The following is a 23,914-nucleotide window of genomic DNA, read 5'->3' on the forward strand; positions in this document are numbered from 1 at the left end:
TTATGGCAGAAAGTGAAGAGGAACTAAAAAGCCTCTTGATGAAAGTGAAAGAGGAGAGTGAAAAACTTGGCTTAAAGCTCAACATTCAGAAAACAAAGATCATGGCATCTGGTCCCATCACTTCATGGGAAATAGATGGGGAAACAGTGGAAACAGTGTCAGACTTTATTTTTGGGGGCTCCCAAATCACTGCAGATGGTGACTGCAGCCATGAAATTAAAAGATGCTTACTCCTTGGAAGAAAAGTTATGACCAACCTAGAGAGCATATTAAAAAGCAGAGACATTACTTTGCCGACTAAGGTCCGCCTAGTCAAGGATATGGTTTTTCCTGTGGTCATGTATGGATGTGAAAGTTGGACTGTGAAGAAGGCTGAGCGCCGAAGAATTGATGCTTTTAAACTGTGGTGTTGGAGAAGACTGGGATTTCTTTCAACCCTGGGATTTCTTTTGAAGGAATGATGCTAAAGCTGAAACTCCAATACTTTGGCCACCTCATGCGAAGAGTTGACTCATTGGAAAAGACTCTGATGCTGGGCGGGAATTGGGGGCAGGAAGAGAAGGGGACGACCGAGGATGAGATGGCTCGATGGCATCACGGACTCGATGGACGTGAGTCTGAGTGAACTCCGGGAGTTGGTGATGGACAGGGAGGCCTGGCGTGCTGCGACTCATGGGGTCGCAAAGAGTCGGACATGCCTGAGCGCCTGGACTGGACTCAGCTGGTGACAATTCACCCAGGTGGGTGTGTCACCTGTATCCTCCTTCCCACTATGTGTGCTCCATGTTAGCGAAAAATTAAATAAAATAACCCAAGTCGTAATGGAAAGGCAGAAAAAAAAGAGGGCAGTGGGAGATTTCTTGATTACTTTGGGAATAACAGAAAAAGATCAGGTGGTATACTACAGTCTTCAGAAATGAATAGGATTCCACAAATGGAATATAGCATGGATAAGCTCAGGAATCAGCAGAGAAAACAACCCTAAGATTCTAGGGTTGCGTTAAATGGCTTTTATGAGCAGACATTACAAACATTCACAGCTCCCACTTTGGTACTTCCTATCACATAGTCCGAAATACTTTTGCTGTGAAATCTAAAACCAAAAAAAAACCTCACTTTATAAACATGTATGTCTGGGGCAGTAAATTAATAAACACAGTGTTGCAGGCTGAGTTTAAACATACCTGAGGAGAGCCTGACTTAGTCACTGGAGGGGTTATCCTAGGTGATTTCTGGACCATTGAGGGCACCGGACTTGGACTGCCCTGAGCAGCTCGCCCTGTAAGAACAAGAGGTCAGTCAAAACAAACAGTATTCATTCCCATTATTTCTTTCAGAATGAATATCCTTTCCTCAAATCTAATAAGTTTTTCACTGTGCCTGGCCTCCATTTATGATCTTGGTTACCAAAAGAGATAGCCACGGTTTCCAAATACCTAAAAAACACATACAACATTTTAAAACAGGAAGCTCCCTTGTAAAGCAGGTAAACTGGAGTGTCTCTAATAACAGGTATGTGCACTGGTGTCCAGGCCCAGGAGGCAGAACACTCAGCCCATCCCTAATCCTCACAGAGGTACCTGATGACCTCTGGGAACTGGGGACAAAGTTTAAAGACCATGAGAACAACAATTCTCATCACCTAGGAAGAACTCACAGGGCCTTCGGGACCCTCCTGGAATCCTCTAGGACAAGTCTGTTGCACATGAGAATCACCTAGGAGCTTTTAACAGAGAAGGCAATGGCACCCTACTCCAGTACTCTTGCCTGGAAAACCCCATGGACGGAGGAGCCTGGAAGGCTGCAGTCCATGGGGTCACTGAGGGTCAGACACAACTGAGTGACTTCACTTTCACTTTTTACTTTCATGCATTGGAGAAGGAAATGGCAACCCACTCCAGTGTTCTTGCCTGCAGAATCCCAGGGACGGGGGAGCCTGGTGGGCTGCCATCTATGGGGTCGCACAGAGTCGGACACGACTGAAGTGACTTAGCAGTAGGAGCGTTTTTAAAACAAATATACCAAAAACTTGTATCCAAGCCTTATCTCAAGAGAACCAGATTAAACAGTGAGAGAGGGGACTTCCCTAGTGGGTCTAGAGTACAATCCAATGATCCAGGAGCCACCAAACTGTTAAGAATTAAATAAGAGCAATGGTGGTAGGGAGATGTGGGTGGTGAGCAGCAGACAGGGAGAAAGTGTGTGTGGTATGGTACACTTTTTCTACCGTAAACTATAAAGAGATATGAAAAGACAAAAGGCTTGTTAACTCTTTAGGTCATAGACAGGTACTTTCCAGAATCTGGTGAAAAGTCCCAGAATGAGATAACTTTGACAAATGCTACAAGGCAGTCCTTGATCAGCAGCTAAGAGAGAAGATTTCAGGAATTTATACAGCTCAATGCTTGCTCAGGATCTACCAAGATAAAATTATTCCTGACACTCAAACACCAAATGGCTATGCAAGTACGTCTGGCTGGGTATTATCGCTGGCATGAGCAAACAACTAACTTAAAAACAGAGACATATCTGACAGACGCCACCACAACTGTGAGCAAGACGACGTCGCTTACGTCAGGACAAAAGGAAGTCACGGGATGTGGCACACACATCCACCACATGGTATCACCGCTCAAAATGTGTCAGGTAAGTTTCACTGTGTGGAAACTCTCAAGTCCAAATTGGAGGACAGTCCACAAAACTACTGGCCTGATCTCACCAATGTTAATGCCGAGGAAGACAAAAACGGTAAAAGACTGCCTGAGACCAACGAGACAAAATCAGAACATAACGTGTAGTCCTTGAGTGGCTTCTAGAAAAACAAAGGGGGAAAACAAAGCTGTAGGAACATTACAGGAACAACACTGGAAATGGGAATCGGGCTACAGGCTGAATTGCTGTTAAATTTCTTTAGTGTGATAATGTATTGAGCGCCCTTGTTTTTAGGAGAGAGACACTGAAGTTCTTAGGGGTGAAGTGTTTCATATCTGTGATTAACTTTCAAATGTTTTAGAAAAAATTTACATTAAAAAAGAAAGACACAGGACTTCCCTGGTGGCGCAGTGGTTCAGAATCCGCCTGCCAATGCAGGGGACAAGAGTTCCATTTCTGGTCCGGGAAGATTCCAGATGCTGTGGAGCAACTAAATCCACAACTTCCAAGCCCCTGTGCCACAACTTCCGAGCCCGTGTGCTGCAACTACTGGCGCCCGCGTGCCCTAGAGCCTGTGCTCTGCTGCAAGAGAGGCCTCAGCCTCCGAGGGCTGAAGGAAGAGAAAGACAGGCTGGATGCATTTGCTCATGGAGCTGTATAATGCACTTCAACCTGGAGAGAACCACTATCATGACGTTTATTTTAAAAATCTGCTTAAGGTAGGGCTGAGTGTGAAAATCCAGGGCAGTCACCAGAGGAAATATGCAGAAAGCCTCCGCAGGTTCCTTATCGTCTATGTGTCTTCAAGACTTACTTGGTGACTGACCTGCATGGAAAGCAAGCTCTATGTGAAGATAAATGCCTCACAAGACAGAGACAAGCACTGAAGCCATTATGAATCTTTCCAAACCGGAGTACAAAAGCCACTGGACTTCAGTGTGAGTTACAGGAAGCAAGAAAAAGGAATCCAGTCCAGCTATGTTGGCTAGGATTTTTAAATAACTTGGAGAAATGCTAATCTGGGAATTCAGGACTGAGCTTTGAAGCTGTTTGCTTAAAATCATACCTGATGCCGATGGAGTGACTGAGGACTTGGATGGCAAGGAACTGGATGATGCCGAGAGGGGTGTGGGGTGGCTGAGAGGTCCAGAGGAAGCTGGCTTGGAGGCCGAGGAGAAGGGCAGCATCGAGGCTGTGCTCTGTGAGCTGTGAACAGGAGCCGAGGTGGCTGCAGGCGTGAACCTGAAAACGGCAGCCCAAGTGGGTCAGAACAGCCTGCTGCTATGGGATTATTCGCAACAGTCATGAATGATCATCAAAAGGTAACTTCCTAGACTCTTCTGCCTTTAGGAAGTGCAAGGAAAGTGAAAGGAAAGTGAAGTTGCTCAGTCGTGTCCGACTCTTTGCGACCCCACGGACTGTAGCCTACCAGACTCCTCTGTCCATGGGATTTTCCAGGCAATAGTACTGGAGTGGATTGCCATTTCCTTCTCCAGGGGAGCTTCCCGACCCAGGGATCAAACCCAGGTCTCTCGCATTGTAGACAGATGCTTTACTGTCTGAGCCACCAGGAAAGTCCAAATGTGCAAATGTTTAGCTGTTTCCTGGGGCCTCCCCAGTGGCTCAGAGGTTAAAGCGTCTGCCTGGAATGCGGGAGACCTGGGTTCGATCCCTGGGTTGGGAAGATCCCCTGGAGAAGGAAATGGCAACCCACTCCAGTACTCTTGCCTGGAGAATCCCATGGAGGGAGGAGCCTGGTAGGCTACTAGTCTATGGGGTCGCAAAGAGTCAGACACGACTGGGTGACTTCACTTTCACTTTCACTTTAGCTATTTCTTACAAAAGGTGAAGGCTGCATGGAAACATTAATCATCTGCTTATTTGGAATGAAAATATCAAATACATACTTAACATGATGACAAAACTAAGTTTACCATGATATAAAACATTTACTGTCTAGCCTATCAGGCTGAGTGAAAAAAGAAGGTGGGACTCGATGGACTTCAGAGAGTTTAGTATCCTCCCTTTGTCATGGAAATTACTGAGGGATGATCATCTCTGGGGAAGGAGAATGGAAGATGAGAGCAGATTACTATCTCTGGGATGCTGACGGTCTACTAGGAAGGCGAAGTAAGTTTCACCTAAAAGAGTAAATGTCTGTAAACAATATAAGTGTACAGCATCAGATGACTAGTGAAATAAATCACGGTGTTACACAATGGAATACTAGGCAACCTTCAGAATGAAGTGGCTGCATGACAGTTTAGTATCGACAATGACATCGGCTGGCATCCCCTCCACAGTAACAAGGGAAGATACAGAAAAGTGGAGGGGGAAGCTGGTAGTATTTACACTCAATGGCAATTATGCGAAAGGGTACAGGTATAAGGGATACTTCTCTCAAAAGGCTTACATTCTGGTGGTGAGAACAAAACAAGCAGGTACAGAAGTGAAAAAATAAGATCACATAGGGCTTCCCTGGTGGTCCAGTGGTTAAGAATCTGCCTTCCAATGTGGAGAACTTAGATCTCTGGTCAGAGAACTAAGATCCCACATGTAAGTGAAAAACAAGTGATATGTCTACCTGTCAAACTTGAAGTGTTACTTACTTTTCGCTAAGGTTGACCTTGACTGCAGGAGCTGACGGTGGGAAGGTGGGCTTCATTCCCATATTTGGAGCTGACACACTTGGCATTGGCGTGCTTTCCAGGGCAGGCTTAAAACCCGATGATCCAAAGGAGAATGAAGCAGCTGAGGGGGTCATGGGAGAGGCCACAGGCGTGGGCGCGAGGGAGGCTTGAGAAGGAGGAGCAAAAGAGAAGGGCGATGCACCAGAGGCCAGGGCTGCTTTGGCACCGTCAGAGCCACTGGAACTCGGAGGAGCCTCCCCAGGGACAGAACCAGAGGACTTCAAAGATGAAGAACCAAAGGAGAACACAGCAGAAGGCAGAGAGAAGGTGGAGGTGGGGGCAGCCTGTGATGAAGGCAGAACAGAGGCAGGCGCCGCGGCAGCTGGCACATCAGGCTTCTGCGGGGCCTGCGGGGAGGTGGGGGTAGTAGGAATACTTCCTGCAATGAAACACAGGGAGGAAAAAGGAAGAGACAAGTTAATGCCGTGACAGTGGAGGTCCACATCACAGGAAGCAAGTGGAAAAGGGCTGGTGGAAGAATGAGGCCAGAAATAATTGGTCCTCATTCCAAAAGTTGTGGGGAGAAGAAATGAGAGCTGATGTTGAACTTTCCAGAGCAAACATTCCATATGGCAAGATATCTAAAACTTTGAAGGAAAAAGAAAATGCAGAAAGACATCAGACTAATGGGACTTCATAAACACCAACTTGAGTAATACAGAAAAAACACACTTCTCGATGTCACAGTGAAAAGTAAGTCATTCTGCAATATTTTATTATCAGGAAAAAACTTTAACTCAGACCTATGCCTCTTAATAGTCACTAAAACAACTCCAGTTTAATCAAAGATATATCTCCTTTGTTTTGAGATATACAAAAGGATATATGTAACTGTATCTCAAAACAAAGGTGGCAAAAAGTGAATTAAGTCCAAGTGTCTAACAACCCGATAAACCTAAAAGTGACCCCCAAAATCACAAAAGATAAAGATTTGACTAAGTACAAAAACTGGCATACAACCCAAAGGTATACTAGAAAAAAATCTGCAGCAAATGACAAGTAATATGTATTATTTTTTAAATAAAAATTGAGATTTAAAAACCTTTTGAGGAGTTCTCTGGTGGTCCAGTGGTTGAGTCTGCCTGCCGGTGCGGGGCAAATGGGTTCGATCCTTAGTCCGGGAAGATTCGACATGCCTTGGGGCAACTAACACCATGCGCCACAACAACTGAAGCCCTGGTGCCCTACAGTCTGGGCTCCACAACAAAAGAAGTCACCACAATGAGAAGCCCGTGCACCGTAACAAAGAGCAGCACCCGCTCACCACAACTGGAGAAAACCCCACGCAGCAGTGAAGACCTGGTGCAGTCAAAAACTAACCAATTAAAAAAAAACAAAAATATAAAAGCAACAACAAAAATGTGGGGGCCTTTAAATTTTTCATTTGTTTATTTCTTAAATTTTTTGGCCATGCCTTGAAGCATGTGAGATCTTAGTTCCCTCACCAGGGATCGAACCCACACCTCCAGTATTGGAAGCAGAGTCCCAACCATTGGAACACCAGGGAAGTCCTGAGACTTTAACAGATAAACGCTGGGAATCTAATTCACAGGAAGAAAATACATACATTCTATCTAGTCAGAGAAACACAAATTAAATGAGGCATACTTTGGTTCTCTAAATTATCAAAATATAGATACATATAATACCCTAGGTGTGAAAGGGTAAAATAAACCTGAAACTTTTTGTTAACAGGTACCTAATTTAGCAATCTTCGAGAAAACATTAAGTCTCAAAAAAATCATAAAAAATGGACCTTGTAATCCCAATTCTAAGAATAATGCCTATGAAATAACTTAAAAAGTAAAAAAGATATTTAATACAACCCAATGATAAAATATATTCAACAGAATATTAAACATTCTTAAATAAATCATAAGAATTGCATAAGAACCTGGAAAACACTTAAAATTTAAATAAATGAACTGCATATCAATTATGTATATAATATGATCACAACTATGAAGATGTTTATGAAAAAACACTGGAAGAGAATACCACAAAAGGCAAGTTTAAATTTTTTTCTATTTTCCAAACTTTCTATAAACAAGCTAGTTCTCTAAGTTCCCCAAAATTATTCTCCAAATAACTAAGAAAGCAATATTTTTCAATCAAAATATTTATAGGTCTTGGTTCTTTCAAACTGTCAGAGATGACAGTTTATGCTCACTGTATCTAAAAGAACGAAATACTTAGGACACAGCCATGAAAATGCCGGGCTTCCCAGGTGGCACTAGTGGTAAAAGATCTGCTGACAATCAGGAGACACACGAGGTGCAGGTTCGATTTATGGGTTGGGAAAGACCCCCTGCAGGAGGGCAGAGCAACCCACTCCAGTGTCCTTGCCTGGAGACTCTCCAAGGACAGAGAAGCCTGGTGGGCTACAGTCCATAGGGTCTCAAAGAGTCAGACATGACTGAAGTGATTTAGCACATAAAAATGCCACTTTCTGAAAATAGAGAACCCCAAGTAAATGTTCACTTCTTTGAAAGTATAAATACAAGTAAGTCTATTAATACTTCCTGGGGCTTCCCTGGTGGTTCAGTGGTAAAGAATCCACCTTGCAATGCAGGGGGTACAGGTCCAATCCTTGATTGGGGAACTAAGATCTCACATACTACAGAGTAAGCCCATGTGCCTCAACTAGAGAGACCGTGGGCTGCAACGGAAGCTTTCACAGGCCACAATAAAGAGCGGAAGCAGTCAAACAAGTATTTAAAAAGAAAGAAAGAAAGAAAAAGAAACAAACATCATTCCCCAGGCTCCTGACTTCACAGGGCACACTGCTTATTATATATGGACCCAGAAACTGAGTGTAGGGAGTTCATGGGACGCAGGACCACTTAAAGGGAAGAAAACAACTCAAGAGTACACACTGTGTTGAGGAGATTTTCCAACATAACAGCACGAATACAGTCTATGCAAGGCACCTAGTATATTACTTAAGGTCACACTGACAGTTGATAGGAGCCCAAGTATCCAAGTGGCTCTATTTATGATGTATAATTCACTCTGCACTGGGAAGCAGTGCGATAAGACACTCTTAAGTGTTCTCAACCCTAGCCAAACCCACTGGTCCACGTATTTCTTACAAGATATAGAATTGGTTACACTATGAGCTTTAAAAACTATATTAGCAGAGAAAAAGCTTACTAGTTATATATTCACAGAATTCAAAAAGAGAAATACTAGTGAAATTCTAAAATATGAAACAATGCCCTTCTAAAAAGTTTATTTTGTTCTCACAGGTGACTGTCATTGAGAAAACACTGAAAATGCAGACTGGCATTTATATGCATGCATTTATGGACATAAAGAATATGTACCAAAATGTTGACTGGCTATTGCTTGATGACTAATGGGCTCTAAAGTGTTTTGTATTTTTCATTCAATTTCCCTCCAATAAGCATGTATTACTTAAGCAATACCTTTGGGGATCAGGGGGGTGGGTGTGGGGGGAGGAACTAAAGAAAATTAAATACAAAGAGAAAAGAAAATTTCCATGTTCTCACCACGCAGCAGTAGCCACTATCTACATTTTAGTATCTCACAAGTAGTTTTTTAATGTATATATTTTTCTCATAAAAAAAGAAACCATAGTGCTCTTTCATGCCATGTTCTGCCCTTTCTCTGTTAATAAACATAACATTTTTAACTGTTACATGACATTTCACTTTTTAGACGTATAATTACTTAACCAATTTCTCACATTAAACATGTTGGGTTTCAGATCATATAATATGGGGTCTCACAACAGGGTACTGTCAGTAAACTACCTAATGGGATCCATCGGGTTGAGCTTCCTTTTTCTCTAAAGTAAAGGTTGGTGAATAAAGCTTGAGGGTGAGAGATAGCAAGTGTGTGCATGTGTTCAAGGGGAAGACTGGTCCTCCCTTGAAGAGACAGACTGGCTGACAGCGATAACACTTTGCGAGCTCACAGCGCTCATCCCAGCAGACACTCCTGTTCGAGCCTGCAGGACCCCCTCTCAGCACAGCTGGGGTGGGGGGGCAGTGGAGGTACACACCTGATGACTTGGGTTGCCGCTCTCCTTCCAACGAGAGCCGCTCTGGTGTCCTGAGGAGGGACCTTACGCCAGGATTTTGATTGATCATGTAAAAAGGACAAAGCACACCATCTGTTGAAAGTAACATAAGCACTGGAGCAGGTGGAAGAGTCTTCTCCTCATCTGTTAAAAAAGAAAACCAAGGTAGTAGAAGGGCCAAGTCAATGGAAGGGCCCCTGCGTGGGAGGTGAAGACAGCCTGACGTGCAAGGGGTTTCACTGGACTCTTCCGCATACAAGCTGCAGTTGGTTCGCTCTGACTTGGAGCTGAACAGCCCTTATGAATCGGCCCTTTAAAGCAGAGCTGTGATCAGACAGCCGGTGTACTGCCAGCTGCACAAACACCAGCAGCTGTGCAGTGGCTCTGACTCTCCCAAAGCTCTGATTTTTATGTGTGTCCCGGTGTCAGGGAGACAGGTTCAGCATCCCCCCGACCAACACAGGAGTCTCTAGGAAAAATGACAGAGGAGACTCTTGGGGAAAACACACAGAAGGATGCAGAAAAGTGAGTCCAATTACTTTACAGTTGAATGATAAGCATGTATTTTGTCAATTAAGTCTTCGTGAGAATCAAAAGTAAAGTGAACCAGACCAAACAGTCTGGTCAGAGAAAGGAAAGGAACTCAGTGGTGCCTGACACAGACACCTCTCTAAAATAACGCACATAGTATATGCCTTTTTAAAAATATATACATACATTCCCAGTTTTATTCACATAAAACTGACAAATAAAAATTGCTATGTACTTAAGGTGTATAACATGATTTGAAGGACACACATACTGTGAAATGACTACCACAGTCAAGCTAATAAACACATCGATTGTGTGTGTAGTAAAAACTTGTTAAAAAGTTTTTATTGGCACAGAGCTGATTGACAACGTTGCATTAGTTTCTGCTGTATGGCAAAGTGAGTCAGTCATATATACTGTACACACACATCCACTTTTTTAGACTGTTTTCCCATCTGGTCACTATAGAGTATTGAGCAGAGCTCCCTATGCTGGTAATTAGTAACGTCGAGCACCTTTTCATATACGTTGGCCATCTGTATGCTTTCTTTAGAAAAATGTCTATACAGGTCCTCTGCCCGTTTCCTAATCAGGTTATTTATTTCGCTTTGCTATTGAGTTGCATGGGTTCCTTATATATTTTGGGTTATTACCCCTTATCAGATATACTTTGTAGATTTTTTTTCCACTCCATTCTTCTGCCTTTTCATTATACTGTCTCCTTGGCTCTTTTTAAAATTCTTTACACAAGTGTTACAGGTTGCACCCCACTTACAGTTACTGCCAGACGCTGGCCGCGTGCACCGCCTCCCTGCAGCCTGTCTCGCACCCAGCGGTCTGTGCCTCCTGCTCCCCCTCTCCTATGATGCCCCTCCCCGCTTCCCTCTCCCTACTTGCAGCCAGTAGCTTGCTCTCTGGATCCCTGAGAAAAAATATGTCGTTTCTCATGTTCACATTTCACGGGACTGCAGCCCTGCCAAGACTCAGCAGGGGAGAAGACAGACTCAGAGCACATGCTCGGGCCCCATTTGGAAGTCTGTACTTGAGGCCTCCAATTTCTTATCCAAGCCATGGAACGGAGTATTGGGATACACCACCTGCCTGGGAGGCCCTGGGAAACCGGGAGGGGCAAAGAAACAAGGCTACAAAGTTGGTGTTGTGTATTCCAGCCATATTCTTACACACACAGAGACACACAGAGTGTGTGGCCTTGGTCAGTGAATATCCACTCAAATCAGACGGGTGTGGTATAGTGCACTCTGTCTCACTCTTTACACAGACACGCTACGACAAGCTGAAAGTGCACGGCAGAGAAAGTTCCATCAGGAAAATGTAGAGCTGGATTTGAATATTAACCATGATGGGAAGAAGACTATTCCTGCACGTAGCTTAGCTATGACAGACTATACTTACTGATGGTAATTTCCACTTGGTTAGTGTAATCTATGGCGACTCCCATGGGCAAGGAATCATCACTCTTGTCTGTCACAGGCAGTTCAGCTCGACTAGAATCCTCCAGCAGCCAAGATTCCCAGCTATTCTGGAAAAAAGAACAAGTAGAAGAAGATACAGCGTTGCTTAGAGCTTTTTCCAGCACTGTTCAAATAGGAGAGGAGAAAAAGGGAACTCACTTGGTTTAGTATTGCATTCCCTGGGACTCTAAAATCTGGAAACATAGTCTAAAAGCTATGAACCCCGCAGGAAGCAAGGGGTTCCTTTTCCAAGTCTTTCTATCTGTTCCTGGTGTACAAAGCTCCTGTCTGGTGAATAAATATCACTATCACGAACATCCTCTGACGTGTCCTCCACCACATCTGAGTGGACTCCTGACACAGTGGGACCATCTGACAGCCGCGTGGAGCCAGCCAGCAGCTGCTCTGAGGGATCTGCATGGGGACCAGGAGCGCCAGGTGACAACGGCTGTGGCCGTGAGCACACAGCCTAGAAAGCTGCCGGACGCCCCATGCTCACTCGACCACAGAGGCAGAGCTCTTGTCTTCCTAGTTCTCAGTGTATTTCCTCCAACGGTCAATCTTCCTGCCACCGGATTCCCTGAGAAGCCACATCTTTCCAATAAACTCCCCTTTGGCTCATGTTTGCTTGAGTGGGATCTGTTCCCTGCAACAAATGACTCCTGGTTTTTAAAAATCACAGACATTTCGTCCAACTTTCAATGCTGACCAAAACTGGGCAGCATGAATTAAAGGAGGAATAATGCTCAACGAGAGACAGAAAAACAAAAAAACTGTTGAGGAAAGAAAACAATTGTGATCCAAGCCTTAGGCATGAAGTGAACAGTCACATTCATAATAACGTTAGTAAATGAAACAGGTTCCAACTTTGAAAAACAATCGGCAATACAGCAACACACAAAACAAAGAAGGCTTGCTAATCACTACAGGGCGAAATACAACCAACATCAGCTTTGATTTTGTGGAATATGAGATGCAGGTGACAACAGCTTACAGGTGGGCATGGAGGAGGTGTGCTAAAGGCAAGGGTGGGTACTGAGATGGTCCTCTCACAGCTCGGAAGATCATGAGAGATGGTACATGGTAAAACTGTAAGAATCGAAAGTAAAAATGATGACTTACAGTTCAAAGGGAACAAGTAGAAGAGACTAAAACAGTGCTCTAATCCTGTTGAAAGGAAGGACAGGAGTATAAAGGCCACACGTGAGCTAAACCTTCATTTGCATCATGGCCAATAATTTAAAGTTAACAATTGATAACCAGTGATGCAATAAATTATTATTTCGGGATAAGGAGATAACCATTAAGAGAGAGAGACCACAAGTTAAAAATGGTCTCTTTCAGAGAACAGGACAGACCAGGACAGGATGGGAAGGGCTGTTATTTCACGTATAAGCCCTTTTCCACTACTTGACTTTTCAACCATGAACATAAATTACTTTGATAAAAAGCAAAAATCAGAGTGTTTCTTAATGTGTGAATACATAAAATACTTGTGCTATCAGGAGATTGTTACTGAAGTTAATCCAATTGGAGATTGTTACTGAAGTTAATCCAAGAGCAGCAAATCAAGAGTGCTGGACTCTGAGAGCTAAGCACTTATGGTGGGCCACCGTGCCACTCAAGAGAAGGGTGGATAAATGCTGAATGACTGAAGAGGCACAGGATGCACAGAACATTTTCAAACTCCAGGTAGACTTTTCAAAAGGGAAAGTTTTCGGTTGAGGAGCTGTGTCTCCCGTGTAGTCTCTCTGCATAAGGGGAGTGTACCATGACAACCTCAGCCCACTCTGGCCTGCAAGGAGCACAAAGCAAGAGAAGGAAGATGGGGGCTTGTCTACACAGATGCTTTTAGCTTTCTGGTGGTTTTCCAAACAGAAAGTATTTCTCAAGAGTCACAGTTTGGTTTGACTTGCATGTCTCTCTTCCATAATCAAGGATGGGTTATAGTTAACTGAATAGAAGAGGCAGATTCAAGTAATAAGGAGAAAATAAAGACAGTTAAACAGAATAAAGCAGAAAAAGGCTCCTACACACCCAGGTACACTCGTATTGGAATACATTCAATTACGACTATGGGTATGAGGTATTCATGGAGGGTGGAAACAAACAGAGGGCTTTGGCTAACACTGAAGGAACTGCTGAATCCAGCACCCAAGTTTGTCCAACACAATACCCAAGCCATTTGGTCCACAGCTTTTTTAAGCCGTGCTCTCATCCAGAAACTCAATAAAAGGAGTGTGACTTCAGCTAAATCTTAACCTCACAGTTAAACCCCTCCAAAATCTCTCTCAGAACAACATCACATAAAAGTGACAAAAGAGAAACATTTACCTGGCTGCTTTGTCGCGCGAGGATGCTGACTTCTGTGGAAGCTGCGGATGCTGCCAGCACTAAGTCCCTTCAAGGAATAAAACCGGAAGACCATTAAATTCAAACGGCAACAGCTGTACCTTGACTTGAGTCAGTGGTGACACCTACAAAGCTTCCCTAGATGTCAAGGAGAAAGGCGAGCTTTCTACCTCGTTGAAGGTAAGAAGATTTTGGACGTAAAGCGTACTTTTTAGTCCACAGGGCAGAGCCCTGGAGACTCAGCCAACTGTCTCCTTACTTAAGACAAAGGGGAGACACTACAGAATCAGTTCAGATCCCAATAAATATACCACTCTGAACAGAGAATAACCTAACTGAAGCAAGAGAAACTTTGTTTCAAGAAATCCATCTTTCAAAGGGACACTTCAGCTCAGAGGGAAACTTTTAATATGTTCCTTAAATATCTGTATTTTCTTAAGTCATCAGTGGACTTAGTGAGAAAATGGGATTTTTAAGTTTAGTGTGTATTCGAGCTATATAATTCAAGACTGGGGAAACAGATGTAGTAGTCAGGCATTATCCAACATGAGCTGAATATATGGTTAGGGCATCTCCAACCTCTATTCTCCTCTCTTACAGAGAGGAAACAAAACAGAACAGGCAGGACAAAATGACCCAGGTGTGCCCTCCCTCGTCCACAGCTCACCACTCTTCAACGAAGCTGAGGTAGTAATGATGCTGCCTCTCGGTACAGCTGCCATAGCAGGGCTCCATGAAGTTCATAAACACCTCAGGGTGCTTTTCCTCTTTTTTCTACATTGAACAGAATGAGAAAAAAAAAAAAAATCTCATGGGTGATTTTTCTTTAATCCTACAAAGTTAAGAATCTCAAAAGATAAAATCCTTTAAGTTTTATGAAAAAAATTTACTGAAAAAATAAAAAAAGAAAATACATAGACACACTATAAAGACAACATTGAGCAATACAAAGAACAGAAACGTTGGCCATGGAGATTACTCAACTTCTCTGACAATGTTTTTCCCTATGTATGATGGACCTACACCTAAAGGAAATCATTCCTGAATATTCACTGGAGGGACTGATTGTGAAGTTGAAGCAGCAATACTCTGGTCCCCTATGCAAAGAGCCAACTCACTAGAAAAGACCCTCATGCTGGGAAAGATTGAAGGCAGGAAGAGAAGGGGACAACAGAGGGTTAGATGGTTGGATGGCATCACCAACTCAACGGACATGAGTTTGAGCAAGCTTCAGGAGATGGTGAAGGACAGGGAAGCCTGGCATGCTGCAGTCCAAGCAGTCGCAGAGAGTCGGACACGACTCAGCAACTGAACAGCAACAACAAATGATGGACCTGAAAAAATCTACATCAAAGGCTGTTTTAACTGAGATATGAAAGGATATGTAGACAGTTTCTAATCCAGGACACGGAACATAAACGGTACTCAGCAAATGCTAGTGTTAAATTATCCCTGGGAATAAAAAATCTTAATCTTGAAATAAGGCACCTTAACAAACTTATTTTTAAAATTTGACATTGTCAGGAACCCAAAAGAGTTAATAAAAAGGAGGCACTTTTTTCTCATATCAGATTGGCAAAGATTAAAAATGGTACCACTGCATATTGACACACTTTGTTGTTCAGTCGTTGAATAAGTGAATGAATTTTGAAAATCAAGATATTTTCTTGCTTTTCTAAAATGACTTCATCAGATTAACACCTATCACAACTCACAGTTTACAACTTAAAATTTTAGGATTTTTTTTCACCATATGGCTCAACAATAGAATGTGCTCTAAGCGGACACCACAATTTTGGTCCTCAGGCCCCTAGTGCAGCATTAAAAAAATCTCACACCTCAAGTGGTACCACTGCCAGTAAGGAAAGGAGAGAGACGCCTAAAGTCTCTAACTTTATTAGAAGACTTATATAATTCTCAAATAATCAAGACACCGCTTTCACACACATACCGGGAGCAGAGCCATCACCACATCTGGAGCCGTTTCCAAGGTCCCATCCGCCGCGGCATACACTATAGTGAATTCATAGGTGCCAATCCACAGAACGTCCAGAACTGAAAGACACACATCCTAATAAACCATCTCTGTGCTTGGAATAACCCCTGTACATTATAAAATTATCAGCTCATAGATAAACAAGTATCCAACTACTATAGCTTTTAAAAAGGTCTAGACTTCACTAAACGTCATTCACAAAGATTCAAAAAGCTCCAATTCATTCCAGAGTGGTATTTTACCCCCAGCAGATGATAATCAAAGCAAATAATGAAGAATTCTAATTAAAAAAAAAAGTCAGGATCCATTTAACATCATTTACCAAGTGACACAGGTATCTACTAGAGAATTACTGTTACGGTGGCTTAATTGTGCATGTATGCTGTGCTCAGTTACGTAGCCGCGTTCAACTCCTTGCCGCCCACGGACTGTAGACCACCAGACTTCTCTGTCCGTGGGATTTCTAGGCAAGAAGACTGGAGTGGGTTGCCATTTCCTTCTCCAGGGGATCGTCCTGTCCCAGGGATCGAGACCTAATTAGCTAGCTGAAACAGTGTTTTCACACAAGAGGCACCAGCACTTTCCTGAGCCAGTATGCAGGCCCCACATGGTCTAACATTTCTGCACCACAGACAGTGCCTCATTAGACGTTAGCCCAGTGAGAAAAGCAGATGCGTTACCTCTGACGGGATGGTCTGCCTCATAAAATGGAGGACAAGGAATGACTTTCTTTTCCTGCAAAGTCTGAAAGAGATTTGAAAAAACCAGTGTCAAACAAAACAATCCCCAGACCGCAAATCCAACAACTGTATTGTCGTTTTACAGGCCAATGCCCTAAAAGAACATGGACCAAATTTCATGTAACGACTTTCTGTGCTGATAAAGAAGAAACTGAACCTGAACCTGAAGCCTGTCCCACCACATTCACCCTCTGTACCCTGCAGAGAACAGGAGGGATACACAGCAGCACAGGCCTCGGCACTGCCCGCGAGCCTCTCCTTCTCAACCGGGTGTGATCGGACATACACAGATTCTCTGCCGATTTATACTGAAGAGTACTCAGGAATATTATCTCTGGAAGACCACAGGAAAAGGAGTGGGCACGCGACAGCTCTTTCCTGCATTCTCTTGGGTACAGACAGATTTGTTGCAAGGAACATAAACTATATTTCAACAGGAAAAAACAGCAAAGATACTACCAAACCAACCCCAAAACAGTTACTTGATAAAAATGCTCTGAAGCCCAAGGCAAGACTTACAGGAAGATACTGGACCACAGTTCCATTCTGTTTCCCCACAGCCAGCTGCTTTCCTTTGGGGCTCCAGCACACTGGGTAAAGAAGAAAATACTACCAATTAAAAACTGAAGAAAATGGAGCAAACCGTGAGATATGTACCAAAACAGCCATGTAATCACCACTTCAGGCTTCCCTGGTGGCTTAGCGGTAAAAGATCCACCTGCCAATGCAGGAGGTGCAGGCTTGATCCCTGGGTCAAGAAGATCTCTTGGAGAAGGAAATGGCCACCTACTCCAATATTCTTGCCTGGGAAATCCCATGGACAGAGGAGCCTGGCGTGCTGCAGTCCATGGGGTCGCAAAAGAGTCTGACGTGACTTAGTGACTAAATGGCAACAATTACCACTTTGTGTTCCTCTTTCTGTCAGTCCATGGAAGACTGTGGGATCATCCTTACTTGGCAAAGTAAAAAAAGAAACATCATGTCGATGACACAATCGAATTGTGATTTGTTACTGGGCCATTGAACCAGTTGCTAGAAAGGCTTTTTCAATGGAGTATTGCCCAGAAAGCTGTAAAGTGCAGAAAACTCCAGTTTTTAGATAAATCGAGGAGGATAGAAAAGGTTTTCAAATATCAAGAAATCTTTCTCTTGCTTCTATTGGATATTTTCTAATGTTTTCCCCCTAAGGTACAAATGACTGTTTCAGAGTCTGATCTTTTAGGTCAAAATAATTATTTCAACAACACAGTTCTAAACCAAACATTTCTATACCCAAACATTTCACCAGAAAACCCAAGCACACTGAAGGTAAATCATGTGTGCTGTGTGGCTTCAGGGACAGTAACTACACAAATAAAATACACTCTCTCCACTTCTACCAAAAAACTAGTATGACAAAGAGCCCTATTTGCTTTTTTCCTCAGAGATTAATTTTTAAATAGATGACCATTACCGTATGTTAAAGAGTAAAAGACGTTATTACTCACCAGACGTTACTCCTACTGTGGAAGGAAGGGTCGCACACACTTTCACTGTTTCTGTGACTTGTAGGACTGCAATGCTGCCGTCAGCCAGACAAACTGCCACCATGGAGGAGACTGTAGGGTTCCACTTCATGTCAATCACCAAGCCTCCTGCATCTTTTAAGAGCTTATGATATGCAAACGGACGCTTCTGCTGTTTAGCCTTTTAAAACAAATGCCCAGAGGCAAAAATAAACAGATAAATACAGAGACATTCAATGGTCCAAGAAAATTATTGAATATGCAAGTTTTCTCAAATTACAGTTCACTTTTCCCCATGACCATGAAAAAAAACTGTAGCCCTATACAACAGTCTATTTGTTACAGAAAATTTTAACATAATTTTGAAAATGGCCATCAATTATTGTAGCATACTCAGAGGGACTCTCAACAGGGAATACACAAATGCAAAATAATGGATAAAGAGCATATACTAAATAAAAACTGAGACTCTGCTTCTTAATAGTGTTGGGTCCTTGAATTTTAGAGAGTGCTCATCTTAAAATACTGCGCTTATTTTAATTGGTACGCAGAAGCCCCGGAAGGCTTCAAAATTCCAAAATTGCCTCAGTGAAAGATTTGTTGTAGAAGGCTAATGAAAGATTAATGATATAAAAGGTGCTTCAATATGTATGATTGAGTCCCTTCACCATTCACCTGAAACTATCACAACATTGCTAATCAGCTATACCCCAAAACAAAATTAAATGTTTAGTTTAAAAATTAAGAAAAAAAAGAGAGACCACCTGAGACCAGATTAAAGGCGTGCAGGCCCTGCACACAGGCTAATCTTCCATTAGCAACCCCGCCGTTGAGCCATTGCTGCAAAACTCCTTGCCAAAGCCTCTGGGCTTGAGGCGCGATTTCGGGGCACGAGCCTGCTGCATCCCCCTTTCCCCAGGAAAGGAATAAAGAAATTCCTTTCTACTGAAAAAAAAAAAAAGTGCCTCAAACAAACCCCCCCCCACCCCGCCCCCCGCCCAAGTACTGCTGGACTCTTGGTTACTTAAACTCTTTGGGCCTGTTTCTCTATCTCTGAGATGAAGACCATGATACCGAGTGTATGAGGCTAGTATAAAGCCAAGAGGGGTGGGCATGGATGAAAACAAGGCATGCAAAGCGCCAGCACAGGGCCTGGCACGCAGTCAATCTCAACACTCAATCTCACTGACGATTACCATTACTACACAGCCTGGAAAGGAAGAGCACTGCGGTGGGAGGCCAGACACCCAGGATGCAGGAACTTCTGACACTGTCTACTAACTCTGCGGCCTCAGGCAAGTCACTTAGGGTCCCTGGGCTCTGGCTGTCTCAAGTGTAAATGAGAAATGACAGCACCCTGGGGCAGGTGGTATTACAAAATAATTTCTTGAAGTCCCTATTATCGCAAAGATCTTGATTTATGATTCCGTAACTAAGGACCTCTTAAAAACCCGAATTCAACTCTAGAAAAAGAATTCAAAGGTCAACCAGGAACTTCTAGGTTATGATTCAACACCAGGCACTCTCCTTAGGTCCCTAGAGTTTGCCGGCAGCTTACCTCATTTGAGAATGTGCGAACATCAAAAAAAGCAATAATGGAACCATATTCACTGGACATCATGCACACGGACAGTGTGAGGTTATCGCAGCTCAAGGCCAGGTGATGTATTGGGAATTTCATAGGAACCAGCAAGCTTTGAACTTTATCAACTGAAAACCAAAAAACACAGAGCAGAAAATGGAATGTTTGAAGCATAAGCCACAAACTCTCTCTACTCAGGTCTATGTGACATCATTCTTGCATCTACATAAACGTACGCGCACACACCCGGATACCAAGTTGTGCAGAACTGCAGCTTTCTTATAGATGGCTAATGCTGCAGTGAGTGTTGTAGGGACTCTCCCTCATACGGCCTGGGGAAACCAACTGTGGCCAGAGCCCTGGCTGAATATAGTCCTGTACCATATTTCTGCAACAATGCTCCAAACAGTACACATTCCCCTGTGTTTGGATGATGCTATTGTGACAACTAAAAGGCCATGCAGCAAAGTTCTTCTCCTACAGAGCCAGAACCCAAGTTGAACTGAACAACAAAAAAAACGTGTGGCACCATGGTAAGCCGTTCTTCCCTCTGAGTTCAGAGGAACAAGTCACCAGAAGAGAAATACAAAGGAGCAGAGAGAACACCCAGGAAGGCGTCCAGCAGCCCATCTAGCACTTCCTCTTCTTGGGGGTCAACCTCAGGACTAACAGTAGTTTTGCTATGTAAAACTTGGGAAGCAGATGACGTTAGCACTTCTCTATGCTCCTCTCTCTATCATGCAACAGAAACCAAGGAACTTACCTATTTTATTAGGATCATCTCCAGGTTTATTCTGAATAAGAAGATTTTTAGTAGAAAAAACGTGCAATCCACTGGCTCCACCAGCAAAGACCAGGCCGTATTTGTTGGACACAGAAAGCAGACTCGAGCGTTCCTTGGGCAACTCCTCAGGAGAATCAAAGATTCTCACTTTCTTCAGTGCTCTAAACTGAAAATCCTATGGTGCAGGGTCAAAACAAGATCAATTCAGGACAAACAGGACGTTAGATTACCTGTCATATTCTGGTACAGCAAAATATATATTACCCTAAGAGTAAAGACTGTGTGGCTGGTTTCACCCCTGGGTGGGGCAGATCGCCTGGAGGAGGCAATGCCAACTCACTCCAATATCCTTGCCTGGAAGATTCTATGGAAAGAGGAGCCTGGTGGGCTACAGTCCATGGACTTGCAAAAGTTGGATGCAACTGAGCATGCACACGTTAAGTTGTACTCTACATATTTTTTTCCCTTCAATTCTAAATCTATCTTTAAATCAAGGTTTTAGTGAAAAGAATGTAAATTTCCTTTTGCTTACACTCTAAGACATAAAAACCAAAGACAGCCTTTCTCAGCCTTCATTTGTGTACCTTTATGGTGTTTCCTATGGCTTCCCTTGTGGCTCAGGTGGTAAAGAATCTCCCTGCAATGCGGGAGACCTGGGTTTGATCCCTGGGTTGGGAAGATACCCTGGAGAAGGGACAGGCTACCCACTCCAGTATTCTGGCCTGGAGAATTCCATGGACTATATATAGTCCACAGGGTCGCAAAGAGTTGGACATGACTGAGTGACTTTCACTACACTACGCTACATGGTGTTTTCTACAGGATCCCCACATACTAATTCCCTTGGATGTGATATTTAAACATATTTGGTAAAAGAGTAACTGAAATAATCTTCGTAATTGCAACTGTGTATGGTGATCAGAAATCCACACGGATTTCCAGATGAGACCATAGTTCAGTTCAGTCTCTCGGCGACCCCATGGACTGCAGCATGCCAGGCTTCCCTGTCCGTCACCAACTCCCAGAGCTTGCTCAAACTCATGTCCATTGAGTCAGTGATGCCACCCAACCATCGCATCCTCTGTCGCCCCCTTTTCCTCCTGCCCCCAGTCTTTCCCTGCATCAGGGTCTTTTCCAAAGAGTCAGTCGCATCAGGTGGCCAAAGAATTGGAGCCTCAGCTTCAGCATCAGTTCTTCCAATAAATGTTCAGGACTGATTTCCTTTAGGATGGACTGGTTTGATCTCCTTGCTGTCCAAGGGACTCTCAAGAGTCTTCTCCAGCACCATAAAGTTTTCAGTTTTTTGTTAATTCTCATCCTGATAACCTCTGGGTCTTGGTAATCAGAAACTCAATGGGAGACCACCATTTTCTGAGTCTGTGGTTCTAAAACCTTTTTATCCTTCTGCCCCAACCTACATGAGGAACAGGGCACACACTCATTGGGTTGGTCACCCTTGGCAGAGATTCTTAAGAAGAGACTTCTACTCTTAACATGGTATGGATTACTACTTCCTAATGCATTTCAGTGAGTTGTTGTCCAAATGCCTAAAATCTTCCCATGACTTATTAATATTTCCTTTCTATGGACATGAGTGTGAGCAGTCCATGGTGTCGAAGAGTTGGACATGCTGGAGCGACTGAACTAAGCTGAGATTTGGATCATCTGGTCCTCTCAAGTTTCCTGACTTCAGAAGGATTTCCAGTGCCAAAAACGGACCTCCAAATCTAGTTAATTAAAGGATTTGTGGGCTTCCGTGGTGGCTCAGATGGTAAAGAATCTGCCTGCAAAGCGGCAGACATGGGTTTAATTCCTGAGTCAGGAAGATCCCCTGGAGGAGGGCTTGGCAACCCACTCCAGTATTCTTGCCTGAGAATCCCATGGACAGAGGAATCCGGGGGGGCTACAGTCCATGGGGTCCCAAGGAGTCGGAAACGACTAAACACAACAAAAGCGCCTGTAGGATAAGGGATGATCCCTGCTCTGCGTTAAGCAAGCCTGGGTTACAGGCTTGAAATTCAGCGACAGAGAGAGAATCTCTCCTCTGCTCACAACAACCTAGATTTCACTCCGCCTGTCAAGGGCGGCTTTGGGTAAGTTAACTTTCCGAGCCTCTATTTGCTCCTCTACTTACCAAGTACTTCCTAGGGTCGCTGTGATAGTTACCAACGCCTGGCATGCAAGTAAACGCTCAATAAACAACAGTTATTCCCATACTCCGACGACCACATTAAAGTAACCACGATAACTCAGGAGGCTCGCACAAGACCAGCAGGGGACGCGGAAAGTACATTCCGTGGGGCTTTCACGCCGGCTGCACGGCAGAGCGCTCCAGGACGCTCTGGAGACAAGAACTTGCATCGCCTCACACCGTTCAGTCAGGAGGCGGGGCAGCGGACACCCGCGCTTCCCGGGTCAGGGAGGCGCCAAGGCAATACCAGAATTAAGGAAGGGTGGGAGGCCCTGGCCAACACCTGACCTTCATCTCCCGCTCAGGGATCACGGCATCCATTTCATCTCCCATCGCGCGGCCTCAGTTGGTGAAAGGAGCCCCCACCGCCGCCGTCCGCGGCCTGGCCCACACAGCCCAGGTCTTTCCGAGGCCAACTTCCTCCCCTCAGAGCTTGCGACGAGATGCACAACTCGCACTTCCGGCGCGCTTTTGGTGACGGCACGCATTTCGGCCCGCGGCGTGGCTGAGGAAGGCTGAGGGGACCTTCTGAAGTCGCGCGGCCGCCTCCTGGCCACCGCCTCCCATTGGCCGGCTCGGAAGAGGAGGAGGCGTGGCCTGGCAGTCACTGCGCCTGCGCCCGGCTGCTCCCAGGCCGCCGCTGTCGTCTGCAGGTGGCGTGGGCTCGCCTCGTGTGGGTTTCCTTTAGTCGGTAGTGCAAGCGCGAGATATCCACGCTCGTTTCGTTGAGGCTTCACAGTAATCTTTGGATGTAGGTGGTTATTAATACTTTCGATTTCAGAGATGTTAGGAACTTGAGAAATATTTCCAAGGAGCAGCTCCTGAGAAAGGCTTTGGACGGGGTGTGGAAGGAAAAGGTGTTCAGAAAATTGATGGGACGGGGCCTCTCCCCTGGTGTTTCTGAAGGCTGAAAGGGGAGATTAAAGGGCCCCAGCGATCAGCTTTGTTTACTCCTTTTAAGGTAGTCATTTCTGGAGCAAGAGCCAGTGAAAGTGAAAGTCTCTCAGTCGTGTCCGACTCTTTGCGACCCCATGGACTATACAGTCCATGGAATTCTCCAGGCCAGAATACTGCAGTGGGTAGCCTTTCTCTTCTCCAGGGGATCTTCCCAACCCAAGGATTGAACCCAGGTCTTCTGCATTGCAAGCGGTCTCTTTACCAGCTGAGCCATGTGTAATTGAATATTCAAGACGTCCTAGTCACCTAGGGATTATCATTGCCATTTAATTGATGAGGCAACTGGAAGCACAGGGAAGTCAAGAAGATTCCCAAGTTCCTCTCAGTCAAAAAGTGGTGAAGGCCTGATTAGAATTCAGCATGTCTGGATATGCTGATTGCCAACTGTTACACAGTCCAAAGGAGAGATTTTTGTAG

General features: G+C 44.2%; 1 protein-coding gene across 3 annotated transcripts in view; it reads right to left on the minus strand.

Moving 5' to 3' along the window:
* NUP214 (nucleoporin 214) overlaps window positions 1-23,002 on the minus strand; it is a 90,018-nt gene extending 67,016 nt beyond the window's left edge. For 2 of the 3 annotated variants that reach the window (XM_069582128.1, XM_069582126.1), the window contains exons 1-14: window positions 22,829-23,002; window positions 20,329-20,524; window positions 19,542-19,693; window positions 17,966-18,164; window positions 16,998-17,068; window positions 16,419-16,482; window positions 15,694-15,797; window positions 14,410-14,516; window positions 13,725-13,791; window positions 11,332-11,458; window positions 9,370-9,531; window positions 5,262-5,721; window positions 3,719-3,894; window positions 1,185-1,279 (exon numbers count right to left, since the gene is read on the minus strand). In XM_069582128.1, coding sequence (XP_069438229.1) covers window positions 1,185-1,279; window positions 3,719-3,894; window positions 5,262-5,721; window positions 9,370-9,531; window positions 11,332-11,458; window positions 13,725-13,791; window positions 14,410-14,516; window positions 15,694-15,797; window positions 16,419-16,482; window positions 16,998-17,068; window positions 17,966-18,164; window positions 19,542-19,693; window positions 20,329-20,524; window positions 22,829-22,873 — 2,025 coding nt within the window. In that variant the 5' untranslated portion in view covers window positions 22,874-23,002. Of the gene's footprint in view, window positions 1-1,184; window positions 1,280-3,718; window positions 3,895-5,261; window positions 5,722-9,369; window positions 9,532-11,331; window positions 11,459-13,724; window positions 13,792-14,409; window positions 14,517-15,693; window positions 15,798-16,418; window positions 16,483-16,997; window positions 17,069-17,965; window positions 18,165-19,541; window positions 19,694-20,328; window positions 20,525-22,483 lie in introns of all 3 variants that reach the window. The other variant, XM_069582127.1, reaches the window with a different exon arrangement.
* Window positions 23,003-23,914: the final 912 nt, after the last annotated feature.

The sequence above is a fragment of the Ovis canadensis genome, chromosome 3, assembly GCF_042477335.2.
Source record: "Ovis canadensis isolate MfBH-ARS-UI-01 breed Bighorn chromosome 3, ARS-UI_OviCan_v2, whole genome shotgun sequence".
Lineage (NCBI taxonomy): Eukaryota > Metazoa > Chordata > Mammalia > Artiodactyla > Bovidae > Ovis > Ovis canadensis.